Raw genomic sequence first — 27,213 nt, forward strand, 5'->3', positions numbered from 1 at the left:
AGTCCCCATTAGATGCTAAATGCCCCCTCTTCTGATCAGTAATGGAGGCTCAGAATTGAAATGTCTATGATCCGGAGTACACATGCATCAGGATGATCAGTGAATTTCACCTATGTTGATATCTTTAACCAGCTTTTGGGCCAAAATTCCTTTTCGGTCTTTTCTCCTCAGTCCTTGCTTTGTGCTTTTGTGTTCCTTTTTGCTGAAATTGAAGGGATTTTGCACCTTTTTGGTTTCCCATTTTATTGTGATTGTCACTTTTTTCTTTCAGCATGCTAATATGTTGCAAAATGTGGGTAAGTGTGAGGACAATAAGTCCCCTTGAGACACTAACTCACCATTCTTTCAGGTACTAAATGTACATGCATGGACATGTGTCCTGTTTTTTACCTGTGGACAGATGAAGTGTGACTTGGCACAAAGCTGCAACACTTACTATGGGAGAAAGAAAGGTCCCCCTTCCTTATCATCTCAGGATGACCCCTCTATTTCCAGGTGGGGGCTGGATCACTTTCAGTCATAAGGAAGTCTTTGGAGCAGGAACCATGAGGGATTTTCATGCTTTTGGAGAAAGGCCTTGGTTCCCCAACACTTGTGCCGGTGTCATCAGTACAGTGTGACCTCGCTATAACACGGTAGTTGGAAGCCATAGAACCTGACCGTGTTATAGACCGAACCGTGTTATAAGCAAACAGATCAGTTAGCTGAAGAAAATGTACCCCAAAAAATTGTGGGGAGGTGTAGGTAATAAATGTGGGTGGTAAAATACATGCTTCATTGGCGCAATTACCATCTTAAATTGATGCATATTAAATGAGAAATACACCTGTAGTGAAAACAGAGAAGACATATATAATACTTTAATAGTTTACTTTATTTAGAGAACCACAAATTGGTACATATACATGAATCTTGTTTATATATAAATATCTAATGTGTAGCATGACTAGAGTATCAGCACCGTGTACTCATCCGCGAACCTCATCATATACATTGAATCCACAATACAAGTGATTCCATCGAAAATATGCACACACACAACATTAAAATATTCAACAATTTTGTTACAGGTCATATTGGTCTGAATTCAGTGGAAAAACATAGCACAATCACATAATGAGTGATGAAGCACATTTACTTTTCAGTATGTTCCAAGTCGGTAAAAGTTTGCGTTTTAAGCCGACATTGGTAGCGTTTGTAAGCATAAACATTTTCCCTACAAAAAGGAAACTTTCACAGCACAGCTAAAGTGTTCCAGTCACGTTGGAAGATGCAAAAATCCATCAGATTCCATCACTTTTATTTAAGTTTGATTCTGACTTCCTTTGAAGAAAAGTTCTTTGTTGTTATTGAAAGATTATAGTCGGCTTTCTTTGATGAAGGGTGCATGCAATATCGAAGTCACCGCTAAAGGACAGCTTTGGAGAACCAAACAAATGCCCATTTTTTATTGTAGCAGCAACATCAAATAATTGTAATGCATGATTGAAACTGGTATTTTTTCCCATTTGCTGAGTATGTTTTCATAACAATTGGTGCTTCAAAGGTAATCTGTTTCCTTTGAAATTTAATAAACTATTTTATCTGGGTACATTTTTAAAATGGAATTGGCTGTCATTTGGACTATTTTGGTTACTGTCCCTCTATGCCTATTGAGTAAACCAATAAGTAAGATGTATTTTTTTTTTTTACATTTGTGGTAGCAGCGTGATGCTGCCTTCCATGCATGCATCTGAAAATTAACAAAGGGTCAACAGATGATAAAGACGCAGGTGTTCTGATGACAGGGATTATTACAGAAAATGTGAGTGTTCTGAAGGATTTAATTCTGAGTGAAAAGAAGAGGAATTTTTTTACTTACCATCCACATTAAATATATTAATTATTAGTGAGTGACCAATAATCTGATGAAAGATAGATTACGAGACAATGCCTTGTCCGGTTGATCTCCGTTACCAGAAATGTTGACAACAAAAAAGCTGATACTTCACAACATACAGAACTCATGCTAGATGTCAAGATAAGCGGATTATGATATAACAATCCACTGTTTAGATGGTTTGTCAATATGGACAAAGAATTTGTTTATGTAATAATAGATAAATTTCAGTGCATTTTATATCCAGTTTGCGGCTTCCTTTCATTGGTCCTCTGAATTTCTGCACTCCAAACCAATGGTTGTATATAAAAGTTTAAACAGCCAACAGTGTCGCGAATAAAAAGAAAATTGCCACATGGTATGTTTTGCAGCCAATAAGGAAAAACAATCCTAGTTTGCGACATTGGTGAAGACCAATGCGATCCCAGAATAAACTTTTTATGTGTTATTTTTCGTACATTTAAGAAGAAAAAATACATTTTTGTGTACGAGAAAAATACATATAAAATTTCAGGAGCCAAGCCACGATTGTCTTGTATTATTCATACGCGATATCTTCCATAAAATGATAATAAACTTTTTATGCTTTTTTCATACTAATTTCGGGAGCCACACCAAGACCATGTTATATCCAAATTCATGTTATAACGGAGCATGCTATAGCTGGGTCACACTGTACCTGTTACAGATATGTCCTTGGCCACTTGCAAGGGAGGAAAAGTGCCAACATCAGAAGGCAATATGCGCCTTTCTGGAAGGGATGAGCAGTGCCTTCACAAAGGAAGTAGAAGTGCTGGTGATTGATAAGAGCCAGTCATGTGTTGTTGTAGACAGAGAAGAACAATGCTCTTGCTCCTAAAGGTTTGATGTGAACTCTCCTTCTTCAGAGAGAGTTTTGTCTGTCAGATCTTCATCAGACCACTCATTGGCTGGTCACCAGGCATGGTGCTGGGCATATGTCACTGGGCAGTGTTCTTTGAGCAACCAGACACTGTGGTTTCAACCGTTTGATTGATGATCTGGGGACAAAAGTCAGGTTGATGAGCTTCCCTTTCTCTAGGCTACCACTCAATTCCTATGGGAATAGGGAGTTGGGTTCACTTTTCCATCTGGGGATCAGCATCCCCCACTTTCCTATGTTGCCATTTAATTCCTACGAATTAGAAATCCTAATCCCTATGAATTTGAAATCCTGTCCACAACTCCAGGCATGTTGAAACCAACAAGTGTACCCACTCTGATTTACAGATGGGACATCCTCCCAAGTTTATCAAACAGCCGCACAGTTAGCTCCATTTCAGAACTCCCTCCAGACTGCACTTTGCTAGATGAAGCAGTTGAAGAGGTCAGGGGAGGATGTCTTTGGACTTGTACCTCTTCACTAAAGATGTTGTCAACTAGCCCTAGGGAGTTGCATTCTTCCCTGTATCATCTTTTTTCCCAGCATCCCATTATGTATCTGACTAACCCTTTCTTAAGAAGCTTGGTCATGCATCATGGATATTGTGTGGGTCTTTTTGGCTCAGTCAGGATAAGGCCCTATAACTGGGTGGTCTCTATAGCTCAGCAGGATGTATACCTTCACATCCCAGTCTTCCCACCTAATGTGAAATACATCTAGTTTTGCCAAACAGGAGGTATTTAAACTCTGGCTGCTTCTGTTCAGCCTTGCCTTTGCCCCAAAAATCTTTACCAGGCGATGGGGGCAAATAAAACAGCTCACCAGAATGACCTGCTCCTCTGTTGATAGATGGTGACTTGTCAAAACCCCAACCTAGAAATGTCTGATCTCATCCCTTCTCTGGACTTTGTGCACATGGTGATGAAATGCCTCAGTGATCAAAGGATGGTTCACATTCCAATACAGGACTGCTGAGATTCTGTCATAGCGATTCTTATGGTGATGACTTTGTTGTTGGTTTTCCTTTACCTCAGCCTCCTGGGAACTCAAAACATGGCTGCAGATCTAGTTCCACTATGGAGACTTCACTTGGAACCCTCCCCTGGTCTTATAGCAAACTGGAAACTGCACAAGGACCTGCTATCGGCTCAGATTTCCCAAAGTTTGCAGAGGGCTTGCACTTAATATATGGATTAGGTCTGTTTATTTTGGGGGCAAAAGGTCTAAGGTCATTGTAATTGTGGCTGAAAGAAAGATTGGTTTTGCAAAACATTACTGATCTTAGAACATGTTTTTGACCAAACTTTGGATGGCATGCACAGGGGTAATAAAGAATCTAGGGTCTAAAGTCAGAGGTCATGCTTTATGTAAGTCTAGTAAATATATATTTTCTGCATGGTATGTTTAGTTCAATACAGCATCCCTTTTGTGACCATTGGTTAATAATCTCTGAAGTCTACCATTCCCTACTAGTACCTGCTTTAGGTGACCATTAAACATGGACTGGGATCTAATGTACTGTTCATGGTACTTTTTTTATGCATTTTCTCGAATACAAGCACCCATTGCATTTTTTTATATAGTGTGCAATGACATACCTACACACACACACCCAGCCATTTGTTTGGTGCACCTTTTAATTTGCTTATAGTTAAGGTTGCTAATTTGCTCATATTAACAATTAGTGATGTTGAAATATTGTAGTTTACAGTCATTAAGTGATAATTAATATTATAATTAATTGATTAATATATTTTAGTAAGACATTGACAAATTAGTTATTCATCCTCGTATACTTTGACACAGAATTTTGTGATTGTGATTTATAATAATTATTTGATAATTAATGAGGCACTAGGTCAAACAATTTATGAAGACCAGTTTAAACCTAGCTCAGTAGGCTAATGTTTTTGATAATACCTATGAAACTTGTAATGTGTTGAGGGTGTTAACTAAAACAAGTAGCTGTGAAAATGGCTAAAACAATATCTATATTATTTTTCTAGACCGAAGAAATCATTTCAGCTTCAACTTTTGCCATCATGATCCAATAAAAGTGTATTATTCCATTTCAGAGGGTGAAAGAGATTATCTTGGAGTCCAACCCATTATTAGAGGCTTTTGGAAATGCAAAGACAGTCAGAAATAACAATTCCAGTCGATTTGTGAGTTACATTTTCACATGGATTTCCTCTATATGTTTGAACTTTAATTGGAAAGCAGTTAACTTACGCAGTCCTATCTAATGTGAATTTATTTATTTTTGTGGTAACAAATTTCTTCATGGGATTTGCCTCTAATGGGAAAGGGATCCTAATGCCTTCTCAGTTATATTGCTGCTTGTTGAGCCATTACCAATAAATTCTCAGTGAAATTTATTGTTTGTAACAGCCATGAAAAATTAATTGAATTCACAGTACTCATTTTGTACATCAAGGATTGCTGCAGATGGTGTGGGGATAAAGAGTGTTAATAATTGTTGAAATACCGTTATTTACATAAATGATGACTGTTTAAATGTTGTAGTGACTTTGTTGCATACAGGTAAACAAAACTAATTTGAGAATAATTGCAATAAAAGCATTCCACTTCAGAATGCAAAGAATTTTAAAATTGGGTTGTAGTTTGGTGGATTAACAGGAATAGAACCTGGTAACCAGCTTAAATTGAGTCTCCAAGAGAAGAGACTTTATGAAACAAGTGGGATCATTAAGATTTTATTTTTTATACCTATGTCTCTGCAGGTGTTGGTGTTTATAATAATGTTAATGTCCATCCATTCTTCTGTCCTTCCATCTGACACATGTTTGTGCAACTGGTCCGACAGCTGATTGCCATGAAGACTTTGTAAATATTATTGCCATGACCAGAAGATGTGCATATCAACAAATCACTTTATTTTTAAAATAATTGTTGGAGTTCTTGCCATTTTTGTTGGAGTTATTGCCCTTTTTCATTTTAATGCATTGTATGACTCCATCATGAGTGCACCTTGTCCTGCACTTTTTGGATAGATTGTCATGGAACTTTATAAATATTATGGTCATAACATGACGATGTGCATGTCAGCCATTGTAGTTTGTAGCATCAGTGACACTTCATGACTGAACATAAAATTAATGATCTGCATGAAAAGTATGTATCAGAATTTAATACTGCCTTTTATTCCATCAGATTGCATGCATATGATGCCTCTCCTGGTTTCCATTGTAATTTAGTATATGCAGTGTATGGAATGGTATCTTTATTTCTCATTTTGAAGAAGCTCTTTACCAGAATAATACCATAATTAAGGTAGCACAGTACTGTCCAGACAATTATTATTTGGGTCAATATCATGAGGATAAGGCGTGTTATAATAAGCACACATCATTGAAGTCATTGATAACATCCCAACCACTTGTATATACATGCTAGAAGAAATGGCTCCCTTTACATAATTTGGGAACTCTCCTTTGAGGAGGTCCATTTTCATTTCCATTATGGTCATGCAAACCAAGGCAAATATCAGATCCATTTTTGAGACTGATTTGACCCAAAAAGCTAAGCAGTTACAAGATTCTAGGCATGAATCAAGATATGGCAGTTTTTGGCAGCTATTTCTGACTCGCAAGGCATGTTGGGGTCATGCAAGTTTTGTCCAGAAGGAGGGGGTGAAAGGTTATGAAATTAAATCATATTCAAGTATTATGTAAAATATGAAACTTTAAATTTATGTTGATACTGGTACTCATTAATATCACTGGAGGATTGCCATGCACATTAATACTTAGATTTAATTGATTCCAAATGAAAATGGTGCCACTTTGGATATCCAGTATGAATGCCCTCTTGAAAATTTTCTTGTCACCTCTTCTTTAATAATATGATCGTATTGACATGGGGTTTTCACTGATAGGCTTCTTCTGGTTGGTTCTAAATAAAATGAAAATGGTGCCAATATGACATCAAATATGGCCAGCACAGCAGCTGTCTTGAAAATCTTATCACTACTCATCATGGTTAGGTGATAGTATTGACGTGACTTTTTATCACATCTAGCTGGTTATAAATGAAATTGATGACCCTTGGACATCCTTTAAGACTTCTGATAGTGTCTTGTTGCTCTTAATTCAAAATAGTATTAAGCAGACCTTCCATTTTATGGCCATGGTGGCCATCTTGAAACTTGATGCTTCTCCAGAATTGGAAGTCATAAGACTTTTTATAATATGAAGCTGGTCTTGACTGAAAATTTTGTTGATCGGAAATACAGTACAGCTACCATAGTAACAGTCTTGAAAATCTTGTTATAGCTACTTCTCCAGAACAAGGGGTTTTTACTAAGACTTTTAATGTTTCCTAAATAAAAATGGTCTTGGTCAGTGGTGGCCATCTTGAAATTCTTGTTATCACTATTTGTCTTGATTTGTTGTTGTTGTGGGGTTTAATGCCATTTTTCAGCACAAGATAGGCTATACATGGTGGCTAGTATTAATGGTGGAGGAAGAACCCGGGAAAACCCCAGAAAGAACCACTGATCCACGAGAAGCTACTGGCAAGCTTTCTCACATACCCACATAGAGAGGCTACTGGCAAGCTTTCTACATGAGAAGCTACTGGCGAGCTTTCTGACATACCCACATAGGCCGAACCTGAGACTCGAACCCACGCAGACAGAGGTGAGATGGCAGTGATCCATAATGGTGAGCACTTTAGACCACACGTTCACTTGCGGCCCCCTATTTGTCTTCAAGGGACACTCATGTTGACATGGGGGTTTATACTACAACATCTTTTTGCTGTAAGTACTTGGTCCAGAATACAAATGTTACCAATGTGAACTCTCAGAATTTGAATACTCTTATAACAGCTTCTCTTTCTTATTGACATCAGGTTTTCACTAAGCACATTAGTAGCAATATGTAGCCTGTTCTGAATGAAGGTGGTGTTCTTCTGACCACCAACATGGCTTCAAAGTGGCCATCTTGAAAATCTTATCACTATTTGTTTGCATGAATGGTTGCATTGACATGGGGTTTTCACCAAAACACTTATCTCCATATTTACTTGGTTCTGAGTGAAACTTTTGCAGAAATGACCACCAACATATTTGCACTTTTGTGAAGGAGTTATGAAGACCAGACCTAACTGACCTTGAGGTCAGATCAAAGGTCATTGCTTGCATTTGTGTATATCATTGATCTAATGATCACAGTGACTTTTACGTATACAGGTGAGCTTTGACTATACCTTGTGTTTCGTTGCAGTCCATTGAGACAAGTTTGAATGTACACTGACAATGATTTTAAGGTCAAAGGTCTTGACTTTGTCTTTTAGTTGTACTTGGTTGTGAGCATGATGACACATGCAAGAATGAATACTGTATATACTCACTTCAAATACAAACTGCACAGACCCAGATCTGCCATCACATAAGGCAGCAGATCTATGTCTGTGAAGTTTGTTAGGAGCAATCAGTAAAAAACCATTATGCTATGGTAGATCTTTAGTGTTTCCAGTTTGACAAAACTTGTAAGCAATTATTTATGTTAGATTTGTTAAAATCAAAGTCATTTTGTGGATATATTTGTTAAATACCATGCATGATACCACTTAATTACCTTTTTTTTGTATTTTAAAATTAATATTGATTATAGATTTAAGCAAGCATAGCATATAGGTATATCTTGCCATTGTCTGAGGCAAGTTCAATGACTTTCTATCCATGATAGACTGTTAAATCTCAAGGCAATGACACATGTGTACTGCACATACTGTCAAATGTGTACTGTCATTTAGTGAACATGTTAACTCAGACATTTAAGAAAATAATTGTGTTACCAGGTTTGGTATGTTGGAATTCAGAAGAAGCTAGACTTGGTTCAATACTCAGCAGTTAAAACAAATAAAAGGACAGAAGAAATGGACTTACAATACTTATAATAGATTCCTGGAAAACATTTTCAGCTGGTAGAGCATTGGTCCCTGAGGGGACCACTCCGGTGGCCTAGTGGTTAGCGGGAGGTTGTGGGTTCGATCCCCGGCTGTGTCATACCAAAGACTGACAAAAATGGTACTAACAGCTGCCTCGCTTGGCTCTCAGCATTAACACATTAACCCCGGAGCTTTTTGTCATTTTTGCCTAAAAATCGAGTAGGAAACACATTTTGAAAGCTATTTCTGAATAGACTTGAAAACACCAAATGCCCAGTTTTTTTTGCTAAACAGAGCCATTATTTTTGTATGGAGACCACTCTTTATTCCAAATGCCCATCTTATCCTACTTTTTGCAAAGGCTCATCTGTGTGTTTGCAGTTCATACCGGTTTGCCTTAGATCTGAGACCAAAAAGTCTAAAATCCAGACACAAAATGAGGTTCCGACCATGGGCAAATTTTGGGTAAAAAAAAGTCAGGTCCAAAAAATGAGGTTTTTCTATCTGTATTTTGTAGTGCAACTAGATATTCCAGATTATTTGGTATCATTGTAGAGCTACATCCGTCTACCTTTCTATAATACCACCCACTTTAGTGTATCATGCATGACCATGATGCTACAGAGCTCGGCAGTAGGCTACTACCTCCTGCCCCATAAAGTCGTTGCTAGGAGTTAATGTGTTAAGAGGTTAGTGTTAGGACGGGTTGGCCTGGTGTCAGGATAATGTGACTGGGTGGGACATCATGCTACATGTCTGTGGCATGATGCCCCGGTGCTAGTCATCACTATAAACTGTCACACTGCAGACATCGTAGCGATATGATTGAAAAATTGTTAAAGCTGTGTTAAAAATCCAAATCACACACACACTCACAGAATCTCTGACGGACTCTTGTGTAATAAAAGACCATGTGATGGAGAGGTCTGAAGTATTTACAGAGAATAAAGGAGATCTTTTGATGGTTCTTCTTGTTTGGAATATGATATTGAATGCTTTTATATTTCAGGGGAAGTATGTAGAAATCCAGTTCAGCAAAGGAGGTGAACCAGATGGTGGAAAGATCTCCAACTTCCTGCTAGAAAAGGTTAGAGGTGGTCAGAAATCTATCATTATGTTCACTTTTTTTGGATAGAGTTGCGCAATATATTTGCATGCAGAATGATCATTACAGGTTAGGAAACAAATTCTTAATGAAGATATTTATGTAACCAATTTTCCAACTTAGAGAGACCAGGGTATATACTGTATCATCTTACCATAGAAAAAAAAGAAAAAGATAAAAGACACTTTTAATCTGTTCAGTTTTGGTGACTCATAGGAATTATATCAAAACATAATTGTTTATATTAACAAAACATGAAATTGTACAAAAAAGGTTAGGTGTTTTAAACAGTCTATGTGTTGACTTGTGTTTGCGTAAGCTGTATGTACAATATATGCTTTGATTTATCATTCAGTCCTTTTATGGAAGAAAAAATCAAGAGCAAAGAGAAACATTTGCATACCATTATCAGCCTTATACCAGAGATGTCAGCCATTCTAATTTTGACAGTAGTTCCAGTTTTTAACCACGTATCATTTCTGTCAGATTAAGTCTTGAATTTTATCTAGATCACATGATGTCTAATTTAGTCAAAGTTTACCTAAGCACTTGTATCACAAAATCGGCTGAATATTTGATCAGTCAAAATTTATGTCAGCCATGCATTATGATTTGCCATTCGGATTTTGAAACAAATGGCCGATGAGGATTATGTCTTGATAGGCAAAATAGTATGTGCTACAGAAATTCTAAACAGAATAATGCAGGTGATTAACACTGGGCAAATACCATGCCTTGGCTATCTTTTCTGTATGGACTTCAGTGTGTCACATGATGGTAAAGAGAATTGTAAGAAGCACATTTCAGTCAAAAGTATTTTGAGTAGGTGATGTGCAGTGTTTACAGATGGATAAAAATTCAAGATTCAGATTCATTGAAGCCGTCATTACTATAGAATATACTGGGGAATAAGTTGAATGTAACAGCAAACATAGACTCTGATCTTCTGTCATATCTTGTGTCAGCAGTTTACGGTCGGTGTTGTTTGTTCTAATTATTACTCCCAACAAACTGTATCGACCTGAATCTGCCAGAGTGTCATGCAATGGCAGATATGGAATAGTGCAGCTTGCAATTAAACTTGACATGTAAGAGACCATAGATGGTATTTCACATACATAGGGATTGGCTACTGTTCACAAAAGGGGGGCCCCGTGTGGCCGAGTGGTCTAAAGTGCTCTCCGTTACGGATCACTGCCATCTCACCTCTGTCTGCATGGGTTCGAGTCTAGGATTCGGCCAATGTGGATATGTGAAAATGCTTGCCAGTAGCTTCTCGTGGGTTGGTGGTTCTTCCCAGGGTTTTCTTGGGTTCTTCCTCCACCATTAATACTGGCCGCCATGTTTAGCCTATCGTGTGCTGAAAAATGGCTTTAAACCCCACAACAACACAACAGCTGTTCACAAAAGTATGGACTTGCCCATGTTTGAAAATGGTGAATTATTGAAATTGTGTAGATCTATAAAATCTTATTAGAAATTTACTAGATGCAAGGTTTCAACATCACTCACATCAGCATCATTTTCAAGAATTCACACACACGCACACACACTGACAAACACACACACCACATCAAGTCTAAGTTATTTTAAATCTCCTTTTACTGAAACTCATTGAAAATAAATAGCAATAATTGAATCTTGCATTCATATATGTGATAAACGTTTGCATAACATTTGAAAATATAAAAGAAACAACAAAAAAGCAGAATTTTTTTCCATATATTTATTGATGAATTTTCTATATCTCTTACAGTCCCGAGTCGTTAGTCAAAACGAGAATGAGAGGAGCTTTCATATATTCTACCAAATTTGTGCCGGGGCTGATAGTGCACATAAAGGTGAAAAACTGAGGAAAAATCTTCATTCATTTTAATAATTTTCTTTGAGTGGGATCTCATCAACAATACATTAGTTAATTTAGAGCAAATGAACAATCCTGCTTATTTATTTCTATTTCAGATATCTATACACAGTCAGATTATCCTTAGGAAATAAATTGTTCTACCTCTCGAATCCATCCTTCCTGAAAAGATGCAAAATGTTCTTTTCCGTGTATACGACATACTTTTCAACACTAGGTGCCTGTCTGTATATTGGCTGTTTACCAGTTTAAGCTTTCACTGCAAACACAAGTAATGTAATTTGCTATAGCCTGTTATGTCCAGCAAGATCATTTTTTGTTCTACCCATCAGTCAACCAATGTGGTATATCACTGTGAGTAATGGTTTCTGCAAGTCATTGGTAAGCTTACTTGGTGATTATTCTGTGATATTTTTGACATTTTCTTTTTTCATTTTGTGGACTTCATTTTTCTGACTTGGTAATTGGTACATGGTTTCATTTACAATTTTAGTTTGTTCATTTCATTTGTGAACGCTGGTTAAATTTCTCACATGTATTTTGAACAAGTGCTGTTATCAATTTTAATGCATGTCAGCATCACCTTGCAGTGATTGCAATTTGGCATGTGCCTCATCTGCACAAAATGCAGTCAACATTACCTTGCATTGTTTGCAGTTTGTGGCAAGAGGTAGCATGGTCTTTGATACTACTGGAAAATTTGGAAGGGAGAGGGAGATGGGTAAAGTCAATGTCGTCACATTGCAACTCCATCCAGAAACCTTTTTAATCAGGCATGTGGAAAATGACATAGTTTACAAAGATGCCTAATTTTGCAATTGAGGAAGGCAGAGGTGTGCATAGTTGGGGGTGGGAGGGCAAAGGGTCATGCCTTTTGAGGAGTGTGGTAGGTCACCCCTCCATTTCTTTCTAGCCAGAACACTGCATATATACATAGATATCTAAATGTTTCACAGTGCCTTTTATATAGTTAGGAACATGCTGTACAAAAATGAAATACATACATGATTTGTACAATAATTTAGTTTTTAAGATTTGAATTTATAATGAAATTATGCAGTTAGACTTGTGAGTATGTATATCATATGCCCACTATAACTCTACAGTTTGACATTTAATTTACAGAAAACATGGGGATAACAGATCCACAGTACTACACTTACCTCAATCAAGGTGGAACATACACCGTGGAAGGAACCGATGATGTGAAAGAATACAGAGATACATTGGTATGGTTGTTGCTGCGACAATTATATTCAGTTACTAATTTACAGTTACTTTTTAAAATATTCTTTTTTTAATGTAGGCATTAAATGTTTCTCCCATCTTAAAATGGCACTACTTGTATTATTGTTTGTTGAGAAAGCAACTCAAGTAAATATTATCTGATATACTTACTACTATTATGTTGTTGTGTGTGTGTGATTTGGACTTTTAACGTAGTTTTAACAATTGTTCAGTCATATCACTATGATGTCTGCAGTGTGACAGTTTATAGTGATGTATAGCACTATCACAGTATCCTGACACCAGGCCGACCATTCCTAACACTAACCTCTTAATGCTGAATGCCAAGCGAGGCAGCTGTTAGTACCATTTTTATAAGTCTTTGGTATGACTCTGCCAGGGATCGAACCCATGACCTCCCATATCAAAGGCAGATGCTCTAACCACTAGACCACCGGAGCGGTCTGTTATGTTGTTCTTGCAATGGAAAAAGTGAAGTATTTCCATACAGAAGGCTAATTACATCATATGATCATGCAAAATGAAAAACACACATGCATGGGCAGATCAGGGTCTGTGTTTGTTCTACTGATCACTCTTAATAAACTGCATAGACATAGATCTGCAGCACATTATGCAAGGCAGATATCGGTCTATGTAGTTTGCCATTGGACAGTATACTTTTGGTATTCAGTAAATCCTGAATGAATGAGCATACAGTTGATGTACTTCTTAATAACAGCCTTTGAATTAATTGGACTGAGCATACCTCTGATTTGTGATGTTCACAGGCCTATATTTATCTACAATGGTAAGTTTGTTCTTGACACAGTCCTGTTAGTGCAACTGGTCATGTTAATGTAATGAGACTTGTTAAATGTTATAGATATCACCAGAACAATCACTATGCCCCACAATTTTTATTTGAGTTTATCCAGCGTTGGACATGTAACTGAATGCAATGTCTAACAGAATCTTGTGAATGCAACTGGTCTTACAGATTTGATTATCACCATGAACTTGATAAATGTTATGGTCAATTCTTCAGATTTATCTTTGTTTTGTGAGAGTTGTTGCTTTTTGTGTTGAATGCAGTGTATGACATAATCTTTTTAACTAGTCCCCCAATTTTTTATGGATTGCCATGAAACTTGGTAAATATTTTGTTCATCTGAAGACATGCACTTCAACAAATTTCATGATAGACTATACGTGGTGATCAGTAAATTCAATGGAGAAAAAACCCATGAAAACCTGAAGAAGAACCACTGACTCATGGGAACCAGCTGGCACTCTTTCTCAAATACCCACCTATGCAGAGCCCAAGACTTGAACCCATATGGAGATGTCAGTGATCTATGAAAGTGAGCACATTTACACCACTTGACCACCTGGGGCCTTTTTTTGATTTGGAATTTGATCTGGTATTTGATATAATATTGTGAATACAACTAATCTCATAAATTCTTTGGATTGCCGTAAAACTTTGTATGCTTTGTGTTTTGTACGTTTTGTGCCCATCATCTCAAGATGCACAAGTGGACAAATCACAGTACTCTTGAAATATTTGTTACAGTTATTGCCCTTTGTTCCAGCCACTGAGGCAGTGTAAGATGGAATCTTCTGAACAAAACTTGTCTTACATTTTTAATTTATCACTGTGAACTTTGTTACATATTATAGTCATCTATACATGTACATATTGACAAATCCTTGTGCTCCCTTGACTTTTAAAAGATTTATTTCACTTTTTGACATAACATAGATGCAGTATATGACAGAATTTGTGAATTGCAACAGTGTCTGCATTGTGGCAGTTCATACTGATGTCTGTCACTGGGGAATCATGCCGAAAACAAGTGGTATCATGTCCTACCCAGCCACAAAATTATCTTGACACCAATCCTAACACTAACCTTTTAAAGTTGAGTGCCAAGCAAGGCAGCTGCTAGTGCCATTTTTACAAGTCTTTGGTATGACTCAGCTGGGGTTTGAACCCATGACCTCCTGCATCCCTGATGAATGATTTAGCCACTAAGGCCACTGGAGCAGTCATGAATGCAACTATTTTTGCAGTTTATAGTTGCGAAACTTAGTACAGTCATGGTCATCATCAGAAGACATGTATGGTGACCACTCATTTTTAATGCATTATGTTCAGAGCAGTTGTGCCCTTTTAGTGACTATAAGAGTATTTGTGCCCTTTTAGTGACTTTAAGAGTATTTGTGCCCTTTTAGTGACTATAAGAGTATTTGTGCCCTTTTAGTGATTATAAGAGTAGTTGTGTCCTTTTAGTGACTATAAGAGTAGTTGTGCCCTTTTAGTGACTATAAGAGTAGTTGTGCCCTTTTAGTGATTATAAGAGTAGTTGTGCCCTTTTAGTGACTATAAGAGTTGTTTTTGTAGGGTTTAACGCCATTTTTCAGCACAGGATAGGCTATACATGGCGGCCAGTATTATTGGTAGAGCAAGAACCTGGGAAAACCCCGGAAAGAACCACCGACCAACAAGAAGCTACTGGCAAGCTTTCTCACATACCCACATTGGCTGAACCCAAGACTCGAACCCATGCAGACAGAGGTGAAATGGCAGTGATCTGTAACGGTGAGCGCTTTAGACCACTCGGCATGGATGTATGTATGGATGGATGGATGGTTGGATGGATGGATTTGTATGTATGTGTGTGTTTGTGTGTGTGTGTGTGTGTGTGTGTGTGTATGATTGTATGAATGTTTAACAACACATCAGCATGATCCTAGCTATAAAATGCTGATTAATGTAAAGCATCGATAAAATATAATTTTGTTTGTTTCATTTTTGTTTGTTTTAAGACAATGGTTATATCTAGCCTAAGAAAGATAAAAGGTAAAAAAAATTATACAAAGAGTACATGAAATAAAGGATAAAGTTTAAAAAATAAAAGTAATATTTCTTGTATTTATTTCATACATAGTTCCTTCTAATTTAAGAACCTTTGTTAATTGCTTAGTAAGTCTTTTGTGTATACTTTCAGCATGCTATGAAAGTGATAGGCCTAGATGAACAGACCATAGAAGATGTTTTATCACTTGTAATGGGTATCCTGCACCTGGGTAACATTAGCTTTGTGGAGAATGGGAACTATGCTGCCATAGGGGACAGTGGATGTGAGTTTTGTTAGGTAGAATGTTTTGGAAAAAACAGTGTACTGCCAACAAAAGCAAGTCTTATGACTGATGAAAGGTGATATCAGACCATAAAATGATAAAATACTGACAGCAGCACTGACAGCAATGGTGATAGCAACGATGCTGACAGTGACACTGACAGCAGTAATGATAGCTAACCATAAGATAGTATGATACTGACACTGACACTGACAATAATGATGATATCTAACCATTAGATGAGGGGTCAGCAACATCTTTTACATAGCATGCCACTTTTTCCAGATTAATTACAAAATGAACAAGCATGTGCCACCAGTAGGAGAGTAACACTGTTTAAATCAAGATTTTTGGTTGCCCTTCATGAACCACACAACACCTCTTGATGTGGCACACGTGCTGTCAGTTGTCAACCCCAGCATTATATCGTAACATGCTGTGAATGAAACAGCATTGATGAAAGCAAATATGCTGACATTGACACTAATGGCATTGGTGATAGCGACGATAATAACTGTGACACTGACAGCAACAATGATAGCTCACCAAGACCGCTCCAGTGGCCTAGTGGTTAGAATGTCCACCTTGGATGCGGGAGGTTGTGGGTTTGATCCCCGCCCGAGTCATACCAAAGACTTATAAAAATGGTACTAACAGCTACCTCGCTTGATGCTCAGCATTAAGAGGTTAGTGTTAGGACTGTTTGGCCAAGTTAATGTGACTGGGTGGGACATCATGCACCACTACTATACATCACTATAAACTGCCACACTGCAGACTTCGTAGCGATATAACTGAAAAATTGTTAAAGCTACATTAAAAATCCAAATCACACACATACATGGCTCACCATAAGATGGTAAGATGCTGAATGTGACACTGACAGCAATGGTGATAGCTAACTATTAGATGGTCAGATGCATACAGTGACACTGACAGCAATGGCGATAGCTAACCATTAGATGGTAAGATGCATACAGTGACACTGACAGCAATGGTGATAGCTAACCATTAGATGGTAAGATGCATACAGTGACACTGACAGCAATGGTGATAGCTAACCATTAGATGGTAAGATGCATACAGTGACACTGACATCAATGATGATAGCTAACCATTAGATGGTAAGATGCATACAGTGACACTGACAGCAATGGTGATAGCTAACCATTAGATGGTAAGATGCATACAGTGACACTGACAGCAATGGTGATAGCTAACCATTGGATGGTAAGATGCATACAGTGACACTGACATCAATGATGATAGCTAACCATTAGATGGTAAGATGCATACAGTGACACTGACAGCAATGGTGATAGCTAACCATTAGATGGTAAGATGCATACAGTGACACTGACATCAATGATGATAGCTAAGCATTAGATGGTAAGAGGCTGTGAGAGAAATTTACAGCATTAATGATGGTAAAGATGCTGACAGTGGCACTGATAGCAATAATGATAGCAAAGATGCCAACAGTAATACTGACAGCAATGATAGCTAACCATAATTAGGTATGATGCTAACAGTGACACTGACAGCAATGGTGATAGCTAACCATTAGATGGTAAGATGCATACAGTGACACTGACAGCAGTGGTGATAGCTAACCATAAGATGTTAAGATACTGACAGTGACACTGACATCAGTCATCATAGTAAAGTTACTGACAGTGATCCTCATAAGATGTTAAGATGCTGACAGTGACACTGACAGCAATCATGATAGCAATGATGCTGACAGTGACCCTCATAGCAATGACGATAGTTAACCATAGAATGTTAAGATGCTGACATTGATACTGACATCAATTATTATAGCAAAGACATTGACAGTGACCATCACAGCAATCATGATAGCTAACCATGAGCTGGTAAGATGTTGACAGTGACACTGACAGCAATGATCATACATGTGATCTTCATTCTGACTTACGGACTAACAATGCTGATGTAGTGATCCATTACTCTTGCTTGGTTATTGCTTGCAAGACAAAACCTTTAAATGATTGAAAAAAATGAAATAGATTTTGAAAATGTGTAATTTAGTTTAAAAGAAATGGTAAATCTTCATGATAAATATAGTCTTCAGTGTTAAAAATCAACATGGATGCTAGATGGATTATTCCTTACATCCCTACATGTGTACGATCATGTTTTACAGTGTAGAACACTGTTGCAAGATAGCTCTCTCCTATATCACATGTGACCTTCATTCTGACTTGTGGGCTGATTTTACCTTCTGCTGGGAGCATAGTGCACACAAAAGTAGCAAACTCCCAATTTCAATCATCACTTGATCATTCTTTCACAGTAATCAAGATGAGCATTAATTGCAACATTTACATACTAAAACAGTCATTTATTGAAGTTAAGAGTCCCACAAGCAGGCAATTTTGCACTGATTGACCTAGCTACATGTTTATTTAGTAAACTTTTGAGTCCAAAAATTCTGTTGTAACTCATAATCTTTTTAATATTATTAATCTCTGTATTATTTCTTAAGGGTAATTCAGTTCTTGATCTAAGGTGAATCAAGGACTATTTCATTATTTTCTTTTGTTTGTTTCAATGTTATGGATAAGAGTTAAGTTTGTTTTTTGACCTGTTCACATTTGTATCATTGAGCAAGTTGTCTGCAATACACAATTCCGATGTTGTTTATTGCCATTACCATAGCTTCAACCACTGTTCTTTGAAAGTGCAAAAATGCCGATTTAAGTTTACTTTGAAATTTTCAGTATAAACCTAAATTTGTATGCTCTGTCTTAAGGTCAGGAAATTTTCAGTGGATGTTTTGCCGTTTGAAAGTTCTAACAGTATTCACAATATACCATTGTGACTTAAACCCTCATTTTTCATTCAGAAATGTGAGAAAAGAAATCTTTCATTATGCTTTAATGTAGGACTTGAAAATTACACCCATAGGATTTTTTCGACACTTGGCAGAGCTTTCTGATGCAGAATTATTAGCCTTGGGTGGAATTCTCTATCCTACACTGATGCATATGAAGGAATCTATTAATTCCCTCTGTATCCTGGCTTTCTCTGTAGACTGACCACAAGTATTTTTTTGTTCCCAACAATGTAAGATCATTCTAATACTGATCAAACTTCTTCATACTGACCACCTGTATAAAATGACCAGAATTTATATTTTTCCCCAAAAGTGTCCAGTTTACAGAAGTTTTATTATATAAAAATGCCTTGCCCAAGGGCATATCAGCAGTGACCATACCAGATTCACAACTCATCCTCCCAGTACATGAGTCCCACGTTTTCAGCTCTAGTACTAACACACATTGTGTAGTCAGATATGAAGACTTTAACAAATACGTGAACATGTAAAATTTTAACTCTTTATATATGTGACCCAAAATATTGAATGATGTTGCACATATAAGTTAATTGAAAAAGCAGGAGTTTAATTTGTTATGGTAGAAGTTGGATGATTATGCATTTCTTTGCCCTATGTTGATGGAGAAAGTCAATATTTTAGTAAATTATGTTTCTTCAAGGATACTTACCAAATCACATTGCTGATAAACTTTCACGCACCTTCCTGCAAATGCCAGCATCCTCATCAGTGTAACATTTAGCTGAAACTGGCAAATATCTGGTTGATGGGTAGCTGCTTTGTAGTGGTAAGGGGTAAGAATTCATTCCCTTTGTCTGGAAAAGAATGTTTTTATCTTTCCAGGAGGGCTGGTTTAAAAAGGTAGCAGAACTTGTTTTCCAAACATTAATGTGATTGGATAGGACTAGTTGAAGATACATAATTTACTTACAAATTTATCGTTTCCATTATTAATTAATGTCAATGCAATTTCAGTTCTGGACTTCCCAGCCTTCCTTCTGGGCATCAATAAGTCCATGCTGGAGAAAAAGATCACCAGCCGTAAGATGGACAGCAAATGGGGTGGCAAATCAGAGTCAATAGAAGTTACACTAAATGTAGAACAAGCAGAATTTACCCGAGATGCTCTAGCTAAAGTACTCTACACCAGGCTATTTGACTTTTTAGTAGAGGTAATTCTTGTGTTTTTTTTGTTTTGTCATCATATATTTTAAGCACATACAGGAATGTAGCCTTCCCAAATTGTGTTTGGTTGTATAGTTTATTGTATTTTGTTGGCCATACAAAATGTTACTTGTTTATAAGTTGAAACTAACTGGACACTGCACGGACCAATATCTGTCATTGCATAATACACCAAATCTTTTTCTTTGCAATTTGTTAGGAGTAATCAGTAAAACAGTAAATCAGTAAAACAAATAATATAGACCCTGAACAGCAGGTGCATCATACAGTGGCAGATCAAGGTCTATCTTTTTCTGCAGTTGGACTCGACTTCTCAGCAGGTATATTAGGTAATCCAGATTCTGCTTAATTTCATTAAATAATCTTGTTATCTTCTCAGTCTGCAAATGAAAGTCATGAGGTATCATGTACATTAAGGGTGTTGTTGAGTCTGTTTGGTGGGTTCTGTCAGGATTGTCTTCTATGCAGTAACTTCAATGGACAGATGTAAACTATGTTTTCGCCTCAGACAAAAAGAAATGCATATTAATGTGTGGGTAGTAGGTTGATGGCTATAGTCACTTTTTCTTTTTGCATTTCATTGTGCACATAGTAGACAGATTTCAATTTTTAAAAAATGTTTCACTAACTACAGTAGTGTTTGAGATTCTTTTCATAGTGCAGAACATTGTCTGTTATGCATATGCCTTAAGCATTTCTCCCTTAAGAACATTGACTTAATTATTATATATGAAGTAAATCATACAGACAGACATACAGATATGGATAGACAGATAATCAGTGAAGTTTATTTTTCTAGTCGGTGAACAAGGCTATGAGGAAGGACCAGGAGGAGATCAATATTGGAATTCTAGACATCTATGGATTTGAAATCTTCCAGAAAAATGGATTTGAACAGTTTTGTATAAATTATGTGAATGAAAAACTACAACAGATTTTTATAGAGTTAACATTGAAAGCAGAACAGGTAGGTTTTGTCCCCATGCCTTGATGTTGAGATTGTATTAGTTGTAATGTGAGATGTATCCTGTGTTAGTGGAAATGTGAGATGTAGCCTGTATTATTTAAAATATGTTAGATGTAGCCTGTATTAGTTGAGATGTGAGATTTAGCCTAAATTAGTTGAAATGTGAGATGTGTTGTAATGTGAGATGTAGCCTCTGTTATTTAACATGTTATATATAGCTTATATTAGTTGAAATGTGAGATGTAGCCTATGTTAGTTAATGTATTAGATGTGGCCTATATTAGTTGAAATGTGAGATGTAGCCTATGTTAATGTTAGATGTAGCCTATATTAGTTGAAATGTGAGATGTGTTGAAATGTGAAATGTATCCTCTATTATTTAATATGTTAGATATAGCCTATATTAGTTGAAATGTGAGATGTAGCCTATGTTAGTTAATGTATTAGATGTGGCCTATATTAGTTGAAATGTGAGATCTAGCCTATGTTAGTTGAAATGTGAGATGTAGCAGTCACTTTTCTGACAAGAGCTATTGCATTATCATCATTAGTTTTGTTTAATGTTTTGGTGAAGTTGTTTGATATGATTATATCTCCCAAGGACCAATTTTGGCAAAGTTTTCTGTCCCTGTCAGACTTCTTCCAGTTGAAAATGATACCTCGTGCTGCCATTTTCCCACATGCCAGAGGGGTAAAGACTTATGCATTTCACAAGAGAAAGAGCCTCTGTCTCAAGGACTCATGGGTATTACAAATGGTCTTGTAGGGCTTCCAAATCTTGTCTCTCAACCCATTCCTGCATTTGAAGGTTCTGTTTGCTACAGCATCTCGAAAGACTCATATTAGACATATTCATAAGAGACAGCAGGAAATAGAGACTTTACTACAGATGAGGCTGACAGAGATCATTAACATCACCAGTAACTTAGTTATAAAGTTTGATGGAAAGCTCACATCACAATTTTAATCTCATTGCCATCCCAGGTGGGTGGGTGGGGGAGGTTTCACAGTCTGCTTCAACATCCAAGATGTGACTCTTCATCTTCCCATCCACAGGTCTTAGAGGAAATTCCTGAGTTTTGCCTGTGCAACATTGTGTACCAATTCAGGGTTCTTGTTTTTGGCCTGAGTCTCAGCTCCTGGCTGTTCAGCAAAGCTATGGACCAGATTGTGTCAAATTTCAAGACCACTTGCACATTTTTGACATCTAATTATGCAGATGACATTCTTCAAAAACACACTATTAACAATATTTTGTATTAAAAAAAGTAAAATCTATTGTTTCTTTATTGCTTCTTATTTGATTCCCTATGAACAAGGTTACATCTGATTTTAGCCCATATCAATACCTCTTTCATTTGGGTATGGAGTTTAATACCCTTTAAATTGAGTTTGCATCCCTCAGGATAATGCCTTGGTGATCTCCTCAGTTGTAACTTCCACATTCTGAGTGAGTCATATTTCAGCCAAGGAATTTCTCTGCCTGCAAATGTTCTTTTAGGGCCAGTGGTGGCCAAAATTCTCCTGACTGTACCAAATATGTGTAGTTAATGCTTTTTGTGTAGATGACATGAGGCTTTGTCTTAGCAAATAGGATGCCTGTTTTGCTAACAACAGGCATTTGTCATCAGGACCACCCAGTGATCATCATGATTTGTGCAGATGTCAGTGGTGGCCAAAATTTTCCTGACTGGACCAAATAATCATAAGGTTTATATGATAAGAGGATTCATCTCAGTAATTGGGATGCCTCTTTTGGCCTATAGCAGACATCCATCTTCATCTCAGTAATTGGGATGCCTCTTTCAGCCTACAGCAGAAATCCATCTTCATCTCAATTGGGATGCCTCTTTTGACTTAACAGTAGACATCCATCTTCATCTCAGTAATTGGGATGCCTCTTTTGACCTACAACATACATCCATCTTCAAGATCAACCAGTGGGCATCATGATTTGTGCTGATGCCAATGGTGGTCAGAACTTTCCTGAACATACCAAATAAGCAAAGTTTTAGATAACTTGAGACTTCATCTCAGCAGATGGGACACCTCTCTTGGAGTACAAGGGCACCCTTCTTCAGGGTATTTGCTTCCATCAGGAATGGTTCATGTATTTCAGCCTCTGGGAATTTATGAAATAGCGAATGTGTTTCAGTTATAGATGAGTTGTTATCATATAGCTAAGTGCCTTTTCCAAGGACAAAGCAAGACAGCTAACCTGGGCTGGACAGTGCTTCACCAACTGAACTATTGTGGCTTCTCTGATGTTGATGATGATGAGGAGGAGGATGGTGATACTTGTAGTAGTAGTAATGCCAGTGATAATGGTCCAGCTGTAGTTAGTCATTGTGATAGCAATGTCATACCATTGATGTTATTCATCAGGTTAGCTTCCTTTGTTTGGCTTTGAACATGATAAAAGTTAACAATAAATTTAAAATATCAAAATTGTGACCGGTCATTATTTATCTTCATTGTTTTGAAACAAATCTTCTGGCAGGCATAAGATAGTGTAGAGATGATGATGATGATGATGATAGATTTTGAAATAGTAAAAATACTGTCAGTGTTGATGATGATGATGGTGATAAATTTTGAAATAGTACAAATGATGTTGTTTAAACAATTAATACCTAGGATAACATTTACTGCATTTGAATAAGCTTTAAATTCACATAACTATAAAAGAAATTTCAGATTTGTTTAAGCATATATTATCATCGTTACAGAAATATGGAGTCCAACAAGGTACCATATGTACTTAATTGTAAGTCCAGCTGCAAACAACATAGAACCAGATCTACTGCTATATAATGTGTTGGCAGATGAGGGTTATTTTGTTTGTTGATTACTCATAATAAACTGCATAGACCTGGATCTGCTGGCACATTATGCAATAGCAGATAAAGGTCTGTGCAATTTGTATTTGGACCTGACTTATAAGTGAGTATAGATGGTATACAAATGTTTAAATACATATAGTTCTAATTTGTTCATGAATAGTTTTTACAAGATAGTATTATATATTCATTTTTTTTTTGGTAATACATTAGTGGTTTTATTCATAATTATATTTTTGTTTGCTCTTAAATTTGTGGATTGTTTCCAGAGATATTCAAATCTTTAAATTCATTGTTTGCTAAAAACCTGAAATCAATAAAAAATAGTGAATACAATTGTATATTTTCATTGTGAATACCAATGTATATTTTCATTGTGAATACAAGCATTTTCATTGTGAATACAAGTGTGTATTTTCATTGTGAATACAAGTATTTTCATTGTGAATACAAGTGTGTATTTTCATTGTGAATACAAGTGTGTATTTTCATTGTGAATACAAGTGTATATTTTTATTGTGAATACAAGTGTATATTTTTATTGTGAATACAAGTGTATATTTTTATTGTGAATATAAGTGTGTATTTCATTGTTTTCACAGGAAGAGTATGTACAAGAAGGTATCAAATGGACCCCTATAGAGTATTTCAACAATAAAGTTGTCTGTGATCTGATTGAATCTAAAAGCCCTCCTGGAATCATGTGTGTATTAGATGATGTGTGTGCCACAATGCATGCTGTATCAGAAGGAGCAGATCAAACATTGCTACAGGTGAGATTGTACAAAATGATTGCACATTGAAAAATTTCCAGCATTTTCTGATTGGTCAGACTTCACAACTGATGAATGTCTGGTATTTTCTGATTGGTCAAACTGCATGCTCTTGAGGCAGTACCATTCATATCCTATCAGACATGTGGACTCTTTCATGTGATCATGACATGTATTTAAGTACTGGAACAGGTTTAAAGTATCTTTCATCTTGACAATTTATAATTTCTAACCGGATTGCCAAGGGGTCCCTAACACTGTCAACTAGTTGGTGTTTGAAACCAAATGACTTTCCTTAGTAACATGGTTGCTATATTTGTGTGGGCAAGTCTGTTTTTTCAGACATCGAGATGTCATGTAGTTTATTGTGTTTGAAAACTTCAGATCAATTCTGTAAATATTTGTAACTTTGGGAGTTACATCTCTTTGAACATACGTATAAAAGAGTTACAATATTTTACTTGTTCAGGTTTTGTTTTAGAATTATTAAAATTAGATGTGCAAATATTGGATGTAGACAACGCAGTTTTCACTGACAATTGACTGTTCTAGAAACTGTAAATAACAGTGCATGGTTATTTATATCAACAGCTTCTGTTTGGTTGAAACCCGAACAAGATGATGTTAGTGGCCGCCTGGTGACAGGTTAAAAATTATAAAATGTTGAATGAAATGGCTAAGTTTTGTACATTTTTTAATATCCTGAATGCTTTTAATTTTTAAATTGGTAAGGGGGTGCAAATGAATGGGAGGTTTAGCAAATACTCTAACATCTCCCACTACACTTAAGTGCCTGACTTAAAGGTCATGGCATTAACACAGTGAAATAATATCATTACATTATTTTGTGCATGTTATTGGATGGCAAAAACAATTACAGTTTTTCAAGAGTAGAAATACATGTATGATGGTCAGCCTTTAAGTAGAAAGAGTGGGGGTATCTTGAGGACCTGTGTTGCTTGCATGCCTAGGAAGGGGAAATACCACAAGCAAGTTGCAATATATGAGTCGGTGATTAAAAGTATTAATATTCTTAAATAAATGTAGCCTGTTATTGGTGTTATTCTCTATATCATTTATTTTTCCTCATTTTTCAAAATTGTATTGTTGTTATAAACCAGAGAGCTGCAGGAAACAAATTGTATTAATCCATGCCACATAATGATTCCAGCAAGGATACTTCTTTTTTTTGCTGCATGCTTCCTTTGAAATTACTAATCCATACAGGCTCTTTTTGATGTATTTAATGAGATGAAATAAGAGATCACTTGCTAATTATGAGATGGTTGCTAACTGTTGAAACATGGTTGCTAATTACAGTAGTGGTCAGCCACATTACTGGTAGACATGGTTATCATTTCTTTTCTTTCTTAGTTGGTTTGATTGTTTTTAAAGCAGAAAGGTTAACTAATTGTTGAACAGCATGATTAATCAATGATACATAATTTGGCAGACGAGGATAATGGGTTTGTTTTGCTGCAAAATTCCATTGAATTTACTAATCTGTCATTTGCAGTGACTTGAATCAAAGTCCTGACTGTCACACGTCTGATGTAGACTCTTGTGTATCAATGTTTACACTTACAACCAATCATATTTTTCTTAACTGAATCAAGGATGTTTAAAAAAAAGAAACAATGATAAATAATTGTCCAGGATATTTTGATAACCAACCAACCATGGAAAATTTATATGTTAAAGTATAAATAGGATATGTACCACTATCAAAAGCTTGTATAATGGATGTATGGTCAGTAATAATGTTTATAAATAATTTTATCATTTATTGTACACTAAGCAAGGAGACACTGCCTAGTTTGTGGAGAGACTCTGCACTGCTAAAATGATCTCCAGAGAGGACAGTAGGCCATACACCAAAATGACCTGAGGATATCATCACAGAAAAAACTGCCTGTGAGAAAGCAGATCAGTGACAAGATTGGTTACCTTGAACTTGGGAGTGCTCCAGTCAGTTCTTTGTATGGTTATTATAAACATTATAGTTAAAGCAAAAGCAGGATGTCAGGGGAATTATCCAGTATTACAAGGCATTAAAAAAAATTTGCAACAAATTTATGTTGTGTAACAACAAACATTGACTGAAAACATATGTGCTCCATTACAGTGGTGGTAGGGCTATACACATTATTCCAAGCTGCAAGTAATAGGTTGCATTTGTCAACTAAAAACTGATGTTGAAGAGTGAAAACTGCCAACTGGTTGATGTCTGGCAACCTTAAGAATCCTAATGAAGCAAGTAGAAAATTACATCCTGATCTTATTACAAGCAAATAGCTAAAAACACATAGCACTTGAAATTTAATTCACATCATAATCCCTTTTCGACTGCAGGTTCCTACATTAAGTTGCCACCTTTACTTATGACAGGTCTTTTGAGTAACCAGTCTAATATACATGACCTGTGCAGGCTCTGCAGCTGATAGTATAGATCTGAAAAAATTGGACGTGGAGACAAATACAGTTGTTATTAAATTTACTGTCAGTGTAAGTACCGCAGATAAGGCAAAGGCCTTATTGATGTGAACTTT

At 36.5% G+C, this 27,213-nt stretch overlaps 1 protein-coding gene across 3 annotated transcripts in view; it reads left to right on the top strand.

The window, feature by feature from the left end:
* The window catches only part of LOC149801784 (unconventional myosin-Ie-like), a 149,003-nt gene that overhangs the window by 54,262 nt on the left and 67,528 nt on the right, over positions 1 to 27,213 (top strand). For all 3 annotated transcript variants that reach the window (XM_089956128.1, XM_089956130.1, XM_089956129.1), the window contains exons 6-13: positions 4,856 to 4,945; positions 9,706 to 9,783; positions 11,558 to 11,642; positions 12,791 to 12,894; positions 15,907 to 16,039; positions 19,875 to 20,071; positions 20,884 to 21,051; positions 24,494 to 24,664. In XM_089956128.1, the coding sequence (XP_089812254.1) occupies positions 4,856 to 4,945; positions 9,706 to 9,783; positions 11,558 to 11,642; positions 12,791 to 12,894; positions 15,907 to 16,039; positions 19,875 to 20,071; positions 20,884 to 21,051; positions 24,494 to 24,664 (1,026 nt within the window). The remainder of the gene's footprint in view (positions 1 to 4,855; positions 4,946 to 9,705; positions 9,784 to 11,557; positions 11,643 to 12,790; positions 12,895 to 15,906; positions 16,040 to 19,874; positions 20,072 to 20,883; positions 21,052 to 24,493; positions 24,665 to 27,213) is intronic.

The sequence above is a fragment of the Sinohyriopsis cumingii genome, chromosome 4 (genome assembly GCF_028554795.1).
Source record: "Sinohyriopsis cumingii isolate HCF-2022 chromosome 4, ASM2855479v2, whole genome shotgun sequence".
Taxonomy (NCBI): domain Eukaryota; kingdom Metazoa; phylum Mollusca; class Bivalvia; order Unionida; family Unionidae; genus Sinohyriopsis; species Sinohyriopsis cumingii.